Source organism: Lytechinus variegatus, chromosome 7, assembly GCF_018143015.1.
Source record: "Lytechinus variegatus isolate NC3 chromosome 7, Lvar_3.0, whole genome shotgun sequence".
NCBI lineage: Eukaryota > Metazoa > Echinodermata > Echinoidea > Temnopleuroida > Toxopneustidae > Lytechinus > Lytechinus variegatus.
The window spans coordinates 43,833,077-43,851,527 of record NC_054746.1 but is presented as its reverse complement, the minus strand read 5'-3'; the positions used below and the strand labels follow the sequence as shown (position 1 = coordinate 43,851,527).

The following is an 18,451-nucleotide window of genomic DNA, read 5'->3' as shown; positions in this document are numbered from 1 at the left end:
TGATATAATGTTGGAAAGAACTAATTGTCACACGCGAACATATTATTCTCACTCTTAAAATGTTCAAATTCAGCAGTGAAGAGGGTTTTTTATACTGTGGACACCTCGACAGTGTGACTGTTCACAGCATGATCACATGGTCGACTACGTGAATATGTTATTCAAACTGTTGAAATGCTCAAAATGTAACAGTGTAAATGTGATTTCACATCGTGTTCCACACTGTAAACACACTGTGGTATACTGTTTTTATTTTCAGGAGGGATATCTTGGCATATTGATTTATTCTTTGAGATTTAAATAAAAAGTCGTTAGTCTTAAGATATTAGTACAACACGTTTATACTGATCCACAGGCCTGTTAGTTTTAAATGATATGTAGTTCTGACTCTCGATTTTCAATCAGAGCCTAGGGTCGTGGATTCATATGTCTCTGCAAGATTTTAATCCAAATTGTGCTGTAGTCGACCAAGGTAAAGAAAATTGATACTCTGTAGGATTTTCATCAAAATTTGAACAAAGATACTTTAGCACCTGAATAATCCAAACATGCAAAAATTAAAAATCACCCAAATTGATATTCTTAAGAATTGCGCTTTCTAAAGAATTTGACATTTTTAGACCTCACGAGATTACTACAATGAATTAACACCTCTATAAGTCAGTCAAAATCCATCAAAATTCCATCTAATTTCGCAAAAATATCAATAATTGTATTCTTAAGAGTGATAATTTATTCATATTGCTATTTTTTTTTCAAGTCTAACAGCACGGTTACGGTCAGTTCTTAAAAAAATATGTGAGGGATAACAAAAACCCAATCTCAAAAATGTTGAAATTTCAATAACAAACTTGAGAAGTATAAAAAAATGGTGCACATTATTTAAAACCCATGTCATTTTCATCAAACTTTACAAAATTCTAAAGGAATATATACCTCAGAGGTGTAAACATTTAAAAAAAATAGGGGTCCATGAACTTGTTTTCAAACTGAAAACACTTTTATTAGAGCAAATATACTTTTTAAAACATCAAAAACCCGACAAATGCTACGTATCCATGCGAGGAAAAATATCAAACCACTGCAATATTTATTCAAACTCTGGGTCATATTTGTCATAGAATGCAGCACTGCAGAGTGAAGTATTTTAAAATTGGTGAGGAATTTTAAAAAATGGTCCATGGAATAATTCCAGTTTATTAGCTTTATAGAATAACACATCGGATCTGCATTTAGTGCAGATTAGGAAAAAAAATCAGCTAACATACCTACAGCTGATTAATTAGTCATCTGTTCATCTATTGTGACGTCAACACCCATAGTGTAAAATATGTGCAGATCATGACGTAAACAAATAGAACTGTGGAAGGTTCTTAACTAATTTTCGTTTATTTGAATTGAAGATTTTAATGAATGCTTGGATCTGAGTAGCAATAATTGCTCCAACATTTGTGTCAACATGGAGTCTGATTTCTACTGCAAGTGTCCACATGGTCTGAGAATGATTGCAAATTCACAATGCGAGGGTAAGTCAAGAATATTATGATTCAATTTACTAAAGTGATGGCGACGATGATGAAAATTTAAAGAATAAGAAGTAGTAGCAGTAGTAGTTGTAGTAGTAGTAGTAGTATAGTGATATAGTTGCAGTAGTAGTTGTTGTGGTTGTTGTAGAAGTAGTAGTAGGAGCAGCATCAGTATTAGTAGCACAAGTAGGAGGAAGAGTATAGAAGTAGAGTGTGTGAACTTAGTTGTTTCTATTGTATTAGAAAACTTGTGATATTTAATCTAATGAGCTTTTAAAGAATAGTTTTCAAAAAAAAAAAAAAAAACACGTTTCCCTGTCCACTTTGATATGAATTAGTACTGCAAATTTTAATCATCAGTAATAATAACGGCTGCAGTTCTATTTCGATGCTACAATATATAATTTAATTACATATTTTTGTTTTAAATGCTACCATACATGTCATATGAGACCATAGTATTGCTCCTTCCAATAAATTCAGTTTATGAGATAATAAATTATTTTTATCTAAAAAAGGAAATGTGTATTTTGATTTTTCAGATGTTTGTGAAGTAATAGACTCCACGTCACATGACGATGGTCCACCTTCAACGTGTATCTTCAAAGGACATGCAACCTGGGAGGTAGCATACAGAGAATGTACACGAGGACACCTCGGTAGATTCGCTACACAAGAGGAGCTTTTTACATACTCATACTTGGTAAATTCATGTAATAGTTGAACAGAGTCTGCCCTCTACATTTATTATCAAACATCATAGCACTAACTGGAATTTTAAAAATGGGCTTGTAGAATATCTACCTGGAAAATATTACAAAGGACAGTTCTTTCCAATATGAGGTAAAGTACTCTGCAACGATGAATATTTCACTCGAAAATAGACCGGCCCTTATAAGAGTAATGTTATTAATGACCAGATTACCTCTTGTGTTACAGAAAAAAAAACATTGAAAATAATCAATGGACAAACAAATATTCGAATGAATCTTATCACGACTCAAAAGTGTTTTGAATTTATAAACCCTTTTAGATTAGTAATTTCAGGAAATTTCGGAAACGAATTTTGACATCTAGTATCCTCATCTTATGCAATGGTGACCATTCATGCCAAATGAATCCCCTCCTAATCTCGTCTTGACTTGCTAATCATTTAAAATATACCATGTCAAAATTATGTTTTGGGTAATTTTTTCCGAATAGCTGGACAGTGAATCATGGTGGACAATCGATCTGAATACCAAACAAAAGTGCAGATCATTTAACGTATTATCACGTGAAATAGCTGATGAGGATTGTAGAAATGTCGAATTGGATTTCTTATGCCTAACAGGTATGTTAATTTACATTGTAAGACCAATAAAATCTTCTTTTTTCATCAATAGTATTTTTGTGATTTACATAGAAACTGAAAACCCATCTATGTTGTAGATGTATAGGTATTTGATTAATTATATAAAAATCATTTAATAATTTCATTTATTTTCATTTGTATAAAATGATGTAGGTAAACTTTATTGATATTTCTATGGGTGTGTGTGTGTGTATGATTATACAATCCGTAAAGTGCATAAAGGATTCTTACATAATAATTTTGTATGATTACAATAACTAAAATTCGTGATTTTTTTTTCATATGGCATTAACTCGTCTATGATTACTCATGATTAATATATTTCACCTCAACTTTTTTAAACTTGATATGTATGATTTTCGTATTTTAAGAAAGAGGAATAGGTTTGATTTGCCTAAATCCAATTTAGGGTTTGGCTATGAGCTCATAATAATAGTTTTATAAGCATTATCAGTTTGAGAATGATAATTTAAAATTTTTCCTGGCGCTGTTCCAAAATCTAAAGTCTCGTTCTCTCTTTTATTTTCTTCATTTTATGAAACCGATTTTCGGATTGTCTCCCGTCTTGTTAATTATGTTTTAGAATACCAGTATATCCAGATTGAAGATGCAGACTTCACTTCATTAAATACTAACTTCACCGCATCGCTCGGGTACCTAGGCTTCTCTGCTCACTCAAATAATTATGACCAAACATTTTATGTCCAAGTTGATGACTCATTGAGCTTAAGGTAAAATGCATAAAACTGTAATTCAAGATGTTTTAGAGAACTCTTTGTGTGTTTTTTACTGTAGTGATTACACTTGAAAGTTGTCACCAATTGTATGAATGCTTCAGTCTTGACATATCACTAGGCAGTTGTTTCAAGAGGTTTATTTTGTATGTGCGCTTTTATACACGACTAGTAACGTGTTCTTGTAAATGAGACACCCCTAATTAATTTCCTATAACCCTTGATAGATATTGAGAAGGAAAATGTGCTTTCAGGTGCTTGTAAACTGTGTCAGACTCTTAGAAAAAATCACATCTTAAAGGTCAAGTCCACCTCAGAAAAATGTTGATTTTAATCATTAGGGAAAAATCAGACAAGCACAATGCTGAAAATTTCATCAAAATCGGATGTAAAATAAGAAAGTTACGACATTTCAAAGTTTCGCCTATTTTCAACAAAATAGTTATATGAACGAGCCAGTTACATCCAAATGAGAGAGTCGATGATGTCACTCACTCACTATTTCTTTTGTTTTTTATTGTTTGAATTATACAATATTTCAATTTTTACGAATTTGACGATTAGGACCTCCTTGCCTGAAGCACAAAATGTTAAAATAATGGAAATCCATGTGTTCAGGGAGGAATGAAACTTCATTTCACATGACAATGACGAGAAAATAAAAATATTTCATATTTCATATAATAAAATACAAAAGAAATAGTGAGTGATGTCATCAACTCTCTCATTTGGATGTAACTGGCTCGTTCATATAACTATTTTGTTGAAAATAAGCGAAACTTTAAAATGCCATAACTTTCTTATTTTACATCCGATTTTGATGAAATTTTCAGTGTTATGCTTGTTGAATTTTTCTCTTTTTATTCAAATCAAGTTTTTGTTGGGGTGGACTTGTCCTTTAAGTTGATGACTGAGAATATGATTTGGAACCTCAAAACTTATTCTATTTTTGCGTAACAGCTTCATGAGAACCTCTGTGGTAGTATTGGTATATGCGATGAATTTCCATGCAACTCTATGCAACAAATATTATTCTACAACTTTTCTCATTTTTCCCTTTCTCAGATTGACGTTCTGGTTCGTGTCTCTTCGAGAGAATCAGGATGGTAATGGTGATTGCTTGGACTATGTCTCGGTAGAAGATCTTGTAGTCATAAATACGGAACGTCGTAGGATTTGTGGAAGTTATAAGGATATTACCTTCTTCATGAACCATCATATTAGGATGACGTTCTTTGCTCAGTCAATATTCTCTTTGATACAGTTCTCGATGACATATGAAGCTATAGGTGAGAAAATAAACAATACTATGTGTTTATTCATATCATTTATTTCATTTCATTTCCAACAAAATACATATCCGTTTGATCAAAATGATTAGGTCAATTCAATAACAAAATATGTGTCATCATTACACTTGAAATAATAGCATTATATAAATCACAATCAATAAATGAAGTATGACGCTAAAATATAGATTTACACTTTGTGGAAATGGAAATTAAATCCAATCATGTATCAACATCTTTTTAAAAACAGATTGTGAAGCGAGTCAGATCACCTGTGAAAGTGGATGTGGAACAACTGATTTGATTTTCGACGGGACCTATCTCCAGACTGACCCGTTTCCATCATCATTCATACCATTCAGTTCTTGTGAAGCCAATGTTACCGTACCAGATCCATTCTTCATTCTTATAACCATCGACACATATGGGGTACTTATATGAACATTTAATTTCTTGTTCTGTAACCACGCTCTTGCTATCAAAATACATTCTTATAACCATCGACACATATGGGGTACTTATATGAATATTTAATTTCTTGTTCTGTAACCACGCTCTTGCTATCAAAATACATTCTTATAACCATCGACACATATGGGGTACTTATATGAATATTTAATTTCTTGTTCTGTAACCACGCTTTGCTATCAAAATACATTCTTATAACCATCGACACATATGGGGTACTTATATGAATATTTAATTTCTTGTTCTGTAACCACGCTCTTGCTATCAAAATACATTCTTATAATCATCGACAGATATGGGGTACTTATATGAATATTTAATTTCTTGTTCTGTAACCACGCTTTGCTATCAAAAATCATTTGGTATGAAATTTTCATAATCAATGTAAATTCGGATCCTATTTGATTGAATCGGAGTAAGGAAGTGTGCTTATAAATTCGATTATGTGCAAAATTCCAAGATTGAAAAGTACATGCCATTCATCCCAAAGCTAGAATTTGAATACACATTTCTTTCCGTAATGACACCGGGAAGTCACGTGTGGTCAGACAATGAATGACCTAGCAAAATTAGTGTAGATCAAAAAAAAAAAACAATAGCCAACCAATCACTACAACCTTGAGGACAATATAAATTAAAACACGATTTTTACCTTAAAATCGTGTCATTTACCGCTCTCACCCTTAAAAAATTAAATCAGTTCAATTAATGATGGGAAGTCTGTAATTCCTAGCTCGGATCAGAGCTTTAAGAAGTGCTGTCGTTGATTCAACATGTCTCAAGATGTTGATTTTATTTTGGTAAACCTTCCTATGTAGCTTAAAAAATGTTAAAACCATAAGATTTCTTGACTAAAGTAGAGACAGATAATTTCAAATCCCTTTTGGTATATTCTTTTTCACAAACATTACTTAAAAACTCAACCGGATTCCAAACAATGTGATTTGTCTTGTTTCCAGTGCCCGGTTCCAGTGTTCCTCCTTCTTGCTATTTTAATCGTGTTCTTCAGTATCTTCATCAACATTTTATCACTTCTCATCTCCTGCACTACTACTTCTTCTTTCCTTTAAAACTTACTGTGGTGTAGCTTCTTCATATCTCGCTAAAGAGCATGTAAGAGCTCTGTAATCTCCTTCTCAATACCGCCTCCTAACTTCCTCGACCTCAAACTTCACTAAAACTTTCTTCCTACACAAATGTCATTTCTTTGGATAGAGTGAAACCAAATTATAATGATGGTGATAATCTATAGATGGTGATGCAAATTGTAATTGTTTGGTTTAGCGTTCTCACTGTCCGTCATCCTATCATCTTGGTTCAGTTTCGCGAAGGTTCTGATGGGTTATGCCAGGATAGAGTCATATTGACTTCACCGGAGATTACTCTTACTTTCTCGTGTGATGATTCCCAAGTTCCTGGTCTCATCATTACAAATTCATCTACAATGACCGTTGCCATAGAAACGGGGAGAGAATCATTGTCAACTGGACTTCAGGCACGTGTAAATTCCTCAGGTGAGTGGGGGTTTTTTAGCAGTTTTTGGTTGCTAGTATTCTTAGAACCTTACCTATAACTGGTCAGTACTGTTGTGTGTCTGTCCCATGTGAGCCTACCATTTTTGATGTGACCAAGATGAGCCATCGAGTGAACTTTCAGACCAAAACCTGAGTCAAAATGAGATAGCATGTAAGGGCACATTCGGTGACATCCTTCGAGACTTTCTGCCTAATATACTCATTGCAACTTAACTCCTTTCGCTTCTTCCCTTATAGATATTGCAGGTTGCGCAGTTGGGACGGATCTTGGAAGCCAGGATCACCTATGTAGCTTCTCTCCCGGCATTATTGCCAGCAGACTCTTCCCAAAATACGTGGAGGGAGTGTATTCTGAGTCGTGGTTTCTTCAAGCTCCTTCAAATGCATTCATTGAAATTGTCTTCGATGACCTGAGTCTCTCTGACGGAGAGGATTGTAGCTTCTCTCATATCGAGGTCACTGACCACACGAGTGTGCCTCATAAGACGATTGTGTCGTTCTGCAGCGGTGACGACGGAGTTCATGATGGCATGGAAGTGGCAGTTGATGTTGATACGGTGTTGATTGAGTTGATGGTGAACAATCACTATGACAACGCGAGGTTTCGTGCTCATTATCGCTTCGTGAATATAGAAGAAGATGAAGAAAGTGAGTAATTGATACACTCAATTTGTAAGAGCTATATGATTGTAGTTTTAGTTAGTGTTTCTTAATTAGCATTATTATGATTCATGCATCCACACTTGTCCATTATCAGATATTAATGGCAGAGTGAATTCCACATTGGGGTCACGTCGTACAATGAGTTTTTATCGATCCGATCAACCTCAACTACATGGAAATTCAATAATGTCATAATTATTCTTCAGGTAATTTGCAAAATGTCCTTTGTAAACAAAGGGAGGCACACAGAGTCTTCAAGGAAAATAGTAAATAAACAAATATGCATCATATCTAGAAAATATTTCGTACAATGGTGCATTTAATATGTTGACGTTGCTGGCTTTTTATAGTTGTGGTTGATCACGTCAATCGCAACTCTTTGTAAGATGGCGTCCTAGCTGGTCTACTGAAAAGTAGGGTATCAACATTGGGAAGTCATTGACCTAATATTCATAAAAGCATTTGTATTTTTTTAACCTTTGTTTTTTTTTTCATTTCGGACACTTGTGGTCTGTTATACATTTGTTTCGAATTGGCTTTCGTTTCAAATTGGCTTTCATTTCCCGGACGAAAGCCCCAAAAGTTATTGGTTCCGATATTGAATACCGAACAAATAACAAAGAAAATTTTGATTAGATTATTTTTGTTTTTTAATTACTTACACAGAATAAAAAACAAAATAATACAGTATCTTACATGTCTTTAAGATTCAGTTCTGAGTTATCTCAAATGATATATATATACATGAATATCCAAGTTGGCTGGCAAAGGTTCCTAAAATCAAATTCCACAATGCTGGCGATGATGAAACTGATGTTGAAACACGATGAATAATAAGAGTCACTGTAACGAGTTGAAATGTCCGTGAAGACGAAGTTGATTATAAATAGTCTAATTCAGCAATCCATTGGTTGAAATATGTTTTCTAGAACAGGTTGATGATCACGATGAGAACTGAGAATTCCTTTCTCAAAATAACTGCAACAAGTTAATTGATGGTATGCAAATTATTCCACAGAAGATAAAGTTGTATTCCAGTTGGAAATAAACTATATGATCTGACATAGAGTCTAGTGAGAAACTCTGAATTCCGAGCTGATATGGTGATGTCCTTGAATGAACCACCAGCTTATATATATAAATTTGCACTGGGAGCTTCTAGCATTGTCTTAAAAAAAAATATTATTCTTCTTTCTAGAGCAATCATAATTCCAGAAGACTCTTAAAAGACCTCAGTGAAATTAACAATGTAAACCACATAGGTAATCCTATTGTCCTTTTCCACTGTCACTTGCAGGCCATATTGTCTGCCAAGAATCATTGTAAATTACACAAATACCAATCATTACTCTGCCTTACGCCTACATACCGAAGCTTCACTAAAACATTCTGGAATATTCTTATTCTGCAATGAACTTCCTTAGTAAAGAAAAAAATAATAAATGGATGAATGTAATTTATCTTACAAATTCTTATGTATAACACTATGCAAAGGAAACATAGTTTTACCTATCATGTGGAAGATATGCATTATCACAAAAAGTACTAAAGTACTGCCAAGAAAAGAAAACGATTCGTTGGAACATAAGATATTCCATATTTTTATTAGAATTTAGTCAAACCAGGAACCCTTCAAAAACGGGTGAACTACCTTGGCATTTTCAGACACAAAATAATGTCTTTAAAAAAGAAAGATATAAGTTTCATCCTGCATACAAATCATTTCCTGAAAAATTGAAGGTTGAGTCTGAATCATGGTATCTTCTGTATTAATTATCTTAGTAATAATGTTCTTAATGGGTCGGAATTTGGGGCTTTCACAAGAAATATGGATGGGGGTTTCGGGGTCTTTTATACAAAAAGAGCAAAGAGGAGGATCTTTTCTTTTATGGAGAGGAAGTCATTGAAGGTAATAGTCCTAAATTGAAAAATTGAATAAATACATGTAGGCACTTGAAAGGTAAGTCTATCTGCCTTTCTATGCATGAGTATAGCTTTCTTGACGGTATGGCTATTTCTTCTTGCCACGCCTTCATGGACCTAACACGGAGGATTATCTGTTGTTACTGGGGGTGCTGTGACAATGCTCAGCACCCCCAGTATACCAATAGAATAATCCTCCGTGGATAGGTCCATGCACGCCTTTCTCTGATTGTTGAAGATTTAGCCTTATATGGAACCTAAAATAGTTATATTCTGCGTTTGCATCCAGACTGGGAATCTCCTGATACTGCTACAGAGGATACCACATGTCCAGAGGGCTGGGTACTGTACAGCGGACACTGCTACCATTTTGCTCAGGTTAATGGAACATGGACAGATGCGGAAGAATATTGCACTCACCAACCGAACGAATTGTCCGGCTCACACATGGTTAGCATCATGGATTCGAAAGAGGCCAAGTTCATTCACGGGCAGCTGATCTTACGTTGGTCAGAGTTTGGACAAAGCATATACATAGGTAAATTGCTTATACTCAATCACTCAACGGACTGGCCATTATCGTGATGATACACGATGTAGAGGACGATGTGAGATGATGGCGGTGATAATAATCGTAGTCGTGATGGTGATCGTGGTGGTTTGATGCTGATGATGATGGTGATGATGATGATGCTGATGATGATGCTGATGATGATGAGTAATGACAGTGATGATGGTAGTCGTGTTGGTGATGGAGATTATTATTGATAACGGTGATGATAGTTCGTGATCGAATGGTGTTCTAACATCCAAACAAGTCAATATACGCAAAATATAGAAGATCAAGTGTAAGCGGCATTTAGTCGTGTTGGTGATGGAGATTATTATTGATAACGGTGATGATAGTTCGTGATGATGATAGAAGCAATAATATAGTTGGTCGTAGCGGTGGTCAATATGATGTCGATAAATGATGATGGTGGCAATGATATTAAAGATTTTTGTTGTCATTTTTATGTCTTATAGGTCTTGGTAATCGTGATTCTGCTAGTATGTTTCGTTGGACCGATGGTTCCCCCATGACTTACACTGACTGGTTTATACCCAGAAGGTAACTTCTTAGTCTTATCTTGGTCTTATTCTGCTTCACCTGTTACCGAGTTCGTCTTGTTTACAATGGTCTACTCACAATTGATTATTAGTGGTGTAATGTTATTTAAAACCGTAACCTGTTTACCCTTTCTTTTAATTACTAAACAGGTTTGTCTAACTCGCCTGTATAATCATTAGAGGAACTTGCTCTAGTGGTCAAATTATGGATCCTATCAAAGGAAATTGAAAAAAATAAAGCTTCCCCTATAAGGCTTTATTGCGTAATATAAAAGGCACACAAAATCAAATGTACGGTATTATCGATTCAACAGTCTCATCCAAGCAATACTTTGGGAGAAGTTTAATGGTAGTAAAAATACTTGTCATGATACCACCAGAAAAGCTATCCCGTGTGATGGTATGAACATGTGATAACTAGATATGTTTATTTTACTAGTTATGAAGCAGACAGGGAGCAAAAACAGCCTGATGGAGGTTCAATAGAGAAGTGTGCCATCATAATTCTAAGTAGAGTTCGATTCAGCGGCCTTTGGCACGATGTTCCGTGTGCGTCAGAAAGTGCTACTGCTGTCATTTGTAAGATGGAAGCGATCACTGCATTTACAAACAGAAGTAAGTCAACTAGTGGCTACAAGTTCTCTTTAACCATATTTTCATCTGTTATTTTTACTTTTCTCCCTCAATTTTGTCTACGTTTATATATTAATTTCAACAACGACTTGATGCCAACGTTCCCTCAATTTTGTCTACGTTTATATATTAATTTCAACAACGACCTGATGCCAACGTGTTGTTCAGTTGTTTTAGGTACGAGTTCTTTCCCTCACCAGATGTAATAAATCTTGCTTTATTTTATTTACCTATTTGAATTTAAAGTCCTGACCGTATTTTACTAATCCGTTAATTTTTATTCCTCGTAGTTAAAAAAATGGATTAACCTACTTTTCCTATCAGGTTCAGATGATAGGGTTATTTTAAGACACAGAATAGCACCGATAGTAAATTTTGTTGAATCGAGGAGACATGTTATGTTCATTAATGAGGTCATGAATAATCTGTTTTTAATTCATACATCCTTACTGATGAAAAACAAGGTCAATATTTTTCATCTTAATTATATGTTAAGAAATGTTTATATTTTATTTTGTCTCTGCAGAACGTCGTGATACATCTGAACAGTTGATATTAAGTGCTCCTGTAATCAAGCCTAATTGTTCTTACAATACCTTTGAATGTGGATCTGGTGAATGTGTTCAACAAGTCTTCCAGAATGACGGTGAAGTACATTGTCATGATAGATCGGATGAAGATTCATATGTTGACCATACTGGTAATTTAATTCATAACACTTTTTGTGGTTATTGAATTAAAGATATATATAACTTATTTTACTATCATACATTTAGATTTAGATTTATTTGTTTCCGTTCAAAAAAAAAATCAAAATATAATCAAAGTAACAATACATATTCAAAATAATACGGACAGTTCAGTGACATTTCATTGAATTATTGAAGATAAATTTAAAAAAAACTAAAGTGAGTTGCAATTATTTTATTTATAAAAAGAATGTGGAAATGAGCGGCGGGACTTGCCAACGATTCATTTGTACATTAGGTACATGTATATGTTATCAAGCATCTTTTAGAAAATTAAAAAAGTAGGATTGATTTGGGGGGAAAATATGATGTCACACCAATATCAATAATTCCATCACATGATACATGTTTAAACTAATTGCCAACCATTCCAGATGGTTATGAAAAACACGAGAACAGTTCGGTGTCATGAGCCAAGAAGAGAGATAGATATTATATGTTGTCCTATATTGATACATTTTAACATTAGCACACATCAAATTGGGATTCATTGTGCAATCTTCTGTTTTACATAAGCTCATTAGATTAAAAGGGAATCGATCAGTGTTCATTTTCTTATTCCAAATGAGCTAGGATTCACATAATTAGTTCATAAGATTATAAAACGCATTTACTATCCAATGTCACATAAATTAGATGTACACAAGAGATGTCATCAAGGTAACGAAGCTTTACTGTACAGATGAAATTTAGAATGATTTAATCTAATGACGTAAAATTGTGATTTTATTTTTCAAAAATCGATTTTCTGAAATAATATTTCGACATATTGAGCAAGAAATATTTGGCCTACCTTTTAAACCGTTACCATGGTTACCTTGGTGACCTTCTTACCTGTTTCACTAGGACCACCATCCTTTGTTCATATCAGCTCCGTGTTACAAAAAAAGCTGCGATAGTTTAAACTCTAACTCAAATTGCCACTGATCTTTATCTTTTGGCGACACTTTCTAAGACAGGGCACGGAACTCTTTTGGCCTATCTTCAGTTATTCCATACATAATTATGATCATGCATTCTGATTTTATTTTGTACTTTTGTAAATCTAGATGTGAAGTGCGAGGAAGACCAGTTCAAATGCCTGATTGGTGGACAGTGTATTTCGATATCATTTGTTTGTGATCACATAAGTGACTGCACCGATGGCTCCGATGAATTTGCTTGTAGTAAGACTTAATTTGAACATTTTCTCCCTTTCTTTAAACATTCAACTCTTTCCTCCCAATAGCATTTTTGCAAAGCATTTGTATCAGTATATTTGTTTCTAATCTTTTGGTTATTTCGACATATTTAACATTATCTGTGTATTTTACTTACCCGTCATTCACACACACGCACCCTCTTCCCCCCCTTGCCCCCCCCCCACACACACACACGGGCGCGCGCGCGCACCCACTGCATACCCACACAAACAGTCAGGTAGATCTATTCTTTATCAATTTTTTTCTCCTCTTTTATTTTCGATGGAAATGCTTGTAATTTCTATATAGCACAATTGAGATATACCCACCCATGCACTTTAAGAATATTATGATTGAGATTTTTTTCATAGACTTAAAAAACGGTTTGGTAAAACTCCTGATATAATTCTCATTACTATGTATCCGACCTCAAAATAACAGTAAAAACTTACCAGGATTGTTAGGGATTCCAACCAATGGTTTGGTTGAGTTTGAAAGTTTAGGAATCGGGTACATTCTTACCAACTAATGTGATCAATCTTGTTCTAAGATCATATTATGAAGCTACTTACGTTATTAGCTCCATGATTATGTAATCTATAATGATAATGATGATGATGATATATTTTGGCACTTTTCCTCGTCTGAATGCACACTACATCAAACATTTCCATCTGTAAACGTTAAAAGTATTTCATTTCCTTAATGCCAAATTGGCACTGATTTTAATGATAACCTGATAACAAAATAATGTTGTAATTCAGCTACGTTTATACTTATGCATTAATGCATGAGCCTTACGAAAACAGAATGAGTTCCTATCTATGGCAATAATCATGAATCTTACAGTTTTTCCTAGCGAATGCAGTGATGACGAGTTCTTTTGTAGTGATGTTAAAATGTGTATTGATGCAAGTAAAAGATGCAACCTGGTAATAGACTGTCCTACTGAACAAGGAGGAGATGAATTTGATTGTCAAGATGGTACGTAAGACTCAAGAATATAATGTTCATTTGTAGAATAATTTAAAAAGGAACCTAATTCTTCTATTGTTCATGTTTATCGTAACCAGTAACTACCTTTGAATTTGATTTAAAATGGCTGATGAGCCCTATTACCGTCATAACACAAGTTATCAACAATTTAAGTTATCCTTCAAACGGACCCCTTGGTTTTTGTCTCACCTGCGTAGCGGAGCGAGACATAGGTATCACTATTTCCGGCGTCGTCGTCGCCAACAATTGTGTTGTACACCCAATAACTTTCTATAGCTTCGAGGTAGGATCACCAAATTCATACCAGAGGTCCATCTCCTGAAGGCACAGGTCAAGTTCGAATATGAGTCGAATTGGAATAAGGTCAAAGGTCAATGAACTTTCCATGACTGGCACAATTGTGTTGTACACCCAATAACTTTCTATAGCTTCGAGGTGGGATCACCAAATTCATACCAGAGGTCCATCTCCTGAAGGCACAGGTCAAGTTCGAATATGAGTCGAATTTGAATAAGGTCAAAGGTCAATGAACTTTCCATGACTGGCACAATTGTGTTGTACACCCAATAACTTTCTATAGCTTCGAGGTGGGATCACCAAATTCATACCAGAGGTCCATCTCCTGAAGGCACAGGTCAAGTTCGAATATGAGTCGAATTGGAATAAGGTCAAAGGTCAATGAACTTTCCATGACTGGCACAATTGTGTTGTACACCCATTAACTTTCTATAGCTTCGAGGTGGGATCACCAAATTCATACCAGAGGTCCATCTCCTGAAGGCACAGGTCAAGTTCGAATATGAGTCGAATTTGAATAAGGTCAAAGGTCAATTAAATTTCCATGACTGGCACTGTGCTGTGTTGTACACCCTATAGCTTCGAGGTGAGATCGCCAAATTCATAACAGAGGTCCATCTCTTGAAGGTGCAGGTCAAGTTCAAATGTGAGCCGAATTTGATTAAGGTCAAAGGTCAATGAACTTTCCATGACTGGCACTGTGCTGTGTCGTACACACAATAACTTTCTATAGCTTCGAAACAGGTATTAAAGATATCTATTACTGTATGTTCGGATGCTTTTTGCATCTGTTTGTTCCACTAATGGCATGACCTTATCTGTTTGTTCCACTAATGACATGACCTATAGTTTTGACATGCAGTCTCTTCATGACTGCAATATGCAGGCGAGACAACGCTTGGCGTTTGCCTTGTTTTTTATATTAAAATAAAGTTAGCCTACCGTTGGATCAAGACAAATATTTCTCATTACATATACAGATGTCTTCAAGCGATATTTACTAAACAAGTCTGTTCGTTCTCACTTTGTTTGATATTTTTTGAATGGCAAGATGTTTTATTTCCTTAAGGTGAAGTTTTAAGTATTTAACGTGTTTGATATCATATTAGATGATATCTTCTGATTTATTACCTTAACAGAATACTATGAAGGTGGAAACGTACAGTGTTACAGTGGAACATGGCTTCCGTCTAATGCCGAATGCGATGGACTTGTGGATTGCATAGGAAATGAGTTCGAAGATGAAGAAGAATGTGGTATGACCCACTTTTTTCAATTGTTTTATTATATTATTTATAATTATTATATTATATTTTAGTTATCGTTATCCCGTACCTCCAGGAATTGCTACCGTTCCTTGATAGTTAAGACACCAAAAAAAAAATTAAATTCGCACGTGGAAATAATCAAAATAAAGGTCTGTTTTCGATATACTGTGAACAAATATAGGATATGTTAGATTGACAAATGAAATAATTGAAGAAAAACTATGAGCTCAGGAATATAATAGGACACACAAGATTTATAAAAACGAATACACAAGCACATATTGCAAGAAAAAAGGAGAATCTGTGATATTGGTGGTGGCGATTATTCGTTTATTTATTTACCAGAATGTTATAAGAAATCGTGAATGGTTGTAAACAAGCAACCAGAGAACTGAAAGTTTAAGGTCCTCTCGGAGGGACGTGGTAAAATACCTTACTTTGTGGACCAAGTAGGAATCCTACCCATCCTACCCGGGTCACCAGAAACCGAATTCCTCGTTCTACCGACAGAGCTATCACTATCCTTTAGGAAGTGATCAAATAAGAACTATAATCACATTTACTACTATTCACTTCAGGTTGAAAGTAAAAGATTTCATTTTTAATTTAGAAAATGATTAAATAAACAGGTTATTGCGAGTTGTTACAGTAGCTATACAACCATAGTAGGGGAGTGATTAGAAGTTTAAAGAAAACGTTTTATGTTCTTGTAAGTGGTATAAATACAGTGGTATATAATAGTAGAGTTTCCAACTTGTATAGATGAATTTTCTCAAATCAAAGATCACGTAGTTCTGCTTATATTGGTTGTGCTTTTGAAATTTTATTTTTTGGCAGGAGGAAATGATGTATTTTCTTTTTCTTTCAGGTAACCTTCCCTGTATCGATGCAGCAGAATTTCAGTGTTTGAGTGAAGTGTGTATTGATATATCACTCAAATGTATATATGAGTTAGATCAGCTTGGATATGTGAAAGGATGCCGGGATGTATCACATCTCCGACGAAGTGTGTGTGGTAAGACTGGCAAAAACATTACAAGAAATATTAAGGGTTTAATGACATGAAATATTCTTCGACAAAGTATGTGGTAAGACTGCGAAAACCTAGTGATGACTAGTCTAGAGAAATCGCAAAAAAAGTTGATAGATCGATAACATTTTTTTAACCAAATAACATCAAATCGTTTTACACGTCATGTATGTGTTTTCTTAAAATCATTCGTGCTAATATCTCTTCAAGACTCGTTAATGGTTTTAAATCAATTCCTAATTACCTGATCTCTCGATAACCCATGCTATGTTTATGTTGGATCCATGGCAAGTTCTGTTTAACTACATAATAAGATATATTTTACCAAAATTTATTCTTTCATTCGTGTTAGAACTCAACCAATAAATAAATGACATTGATTATAATATATTTAATTTCCCTATAAGATAATGATTAAAAATCTTATTACCATGCATGATACCACTCACACTCCTCTGTTATCACTTAGAAATGTTAACTATTTAATAATTATTAAATTCTATAAATTATCTAAATTTTGATCTATCAGCGGAATTTGATTGCCCGGCATATCACTATAAATGTCCATCATCGTACTGCATTCCTCTGAGATATAGATGTGATTCTATTAATCATTGTCCTTATGGAGAAGATGAAGACGGATGTACAAGTGAGTTCATATTTTGTATATTTAAGTCTATTTCCAGTAAAAAAAGGGTTTCCTACGTCTCTGTAAAGTGTTGTAAATCAGTATCGCTTCTAAAAGGAAACATGTGTATTAGTAAATTATACGGAGTATTTAATATGTGCTAAGAAGAAAACGAAAGTGGCAATTGCAAAATACCACCTGCCACTCAAACATTAAAAGACAATGCATTCTGACTGTTATTGCTTGTGAATCCCAACAAACATTTTTTTGTGATGAAAGCCTCGATAGTTTTACATTAAAAACGGATTGAAAAATATAACAAGTAACTTGATATTCATTAGCATAGTGTTTGTTAAATCAGTTTTAATGGGAATTCAGAGTATACACAAACTCAATAATGAATATGCATGAATTGTAATTTGTTTGAACTCACTCTTAGTTTTAACTTATAAGCAAGTTCATACATCCGAACTCCTAGATGTGAGACCTTTCTCAAATGAGAAGTCTGTGTTTTGTAGCTTTATGAAATGTTGTGATTTATCAAATTATCATGCCCTGAGCAGCCTGGAGCTTGAACAAAAGGAGTTTTGGAGGTAGAATAGAGTTTATGATTTTCTTGATATGCCATTATAAGAATAGGCCAACACCCAGTATTTTCATCTTCTTTCTTTACTACAGACTCGAATGTTGAATACCTTAATCCGTGTCCAACTCGCTCTTACAAGTGCCATGGTGAAAATAAATGTATCTCGCCATATGAGGTGTGTGATGGTATTAAACAATGTTCTCGTGGAGATGATGAACTATTTTGTGGTAAGTTATTCCTGAACATGGTATTTTAAACAGTTGTTTACTGGACATATGATAATATTACATTTTTTTAAGAAGTAGATTAATTCACAATATTTAAATACATTCATTGTGCTAAAGGCCAAATAATAAAACGCTATAGGATATCAATGATCATAGGACATAAGATTAGGCCCACAATATACTTATTCATATAAAAAGCATGATTTTTAAATATCCATATAATTAATTATTCTGAAATATAAAAAAAAATCATA

The 18,451-nt window shown here is 34.2% G+C and overlaps 1 protein-coding gene across 1 annotated transcript in view; it reads left to right on the top strand.

Moving 5' to 3' along the window:
• Positions 1-18,451, top strand: part of LOC121419397 — a 46,076-nt gene that overhangs the window by 10,686 nt on the left and 16,939 nt on the right. Inside the window, exons 14-31 of the mRNA XM_041613851.1 lie at positions 1,404-1,526; positions 2,069-2,229; positions 2,730-2,859; positions 3,464-3,611; positions 4,680-4,903; positions 5,154-5,332; positions 6,693-6,885; positions 7,144-7,554; positions 9,782-10,030; positions 10,519-10,603; positions 11,042-11,217; positions 11,762-11,935; positions 13,034-13,150; positions 14,015-14,149; positions 15,598-15,714; positions 16,595-16,741; positions 17,286-17,405; positions 18,063-18,197. Of these exons, the coding sequence (XP_041469785.1) occupies positions 1,404-1,526; positions 2,069-2,229; positions 2,730-2,859; positions 3,464-3,611; positions 4,680-4,903; positions 5,154-5,332; positions 6,693-6,885; positions 7,144-7,554; positions 9,782-10,030; positions 10,519-10,603; positions 11,042-11,217; positions 11,762-11,935; positions 13,034-13,150; positions 14,015-14,149; positions 15,598-15,714; positions 16,595-16,741; positions 17,286-17,405; positions 18,063-18,197 (3,024 nt within the window). The remainder of the gene's footprint in view (positions 1-1,403; positions 1,527-2,068; positions 2,230-2,729; positions 2,860-3,463; positions 3,612-4,679; positions 4,904-5,153; positions 5,333-6,692; positions 6,886-7,143; positions 7,555-9,781; positions 10,031-10,518; positions 10,604-11,041; positions 11,218-11,761; positions 11,936-13,033; positions 13,151-14,014; positions 14,150-15,597; positions 15,715-16,594; positions 16,742-17,285; positions 17,406-18,062; positions 18,198-18,451) is intronic.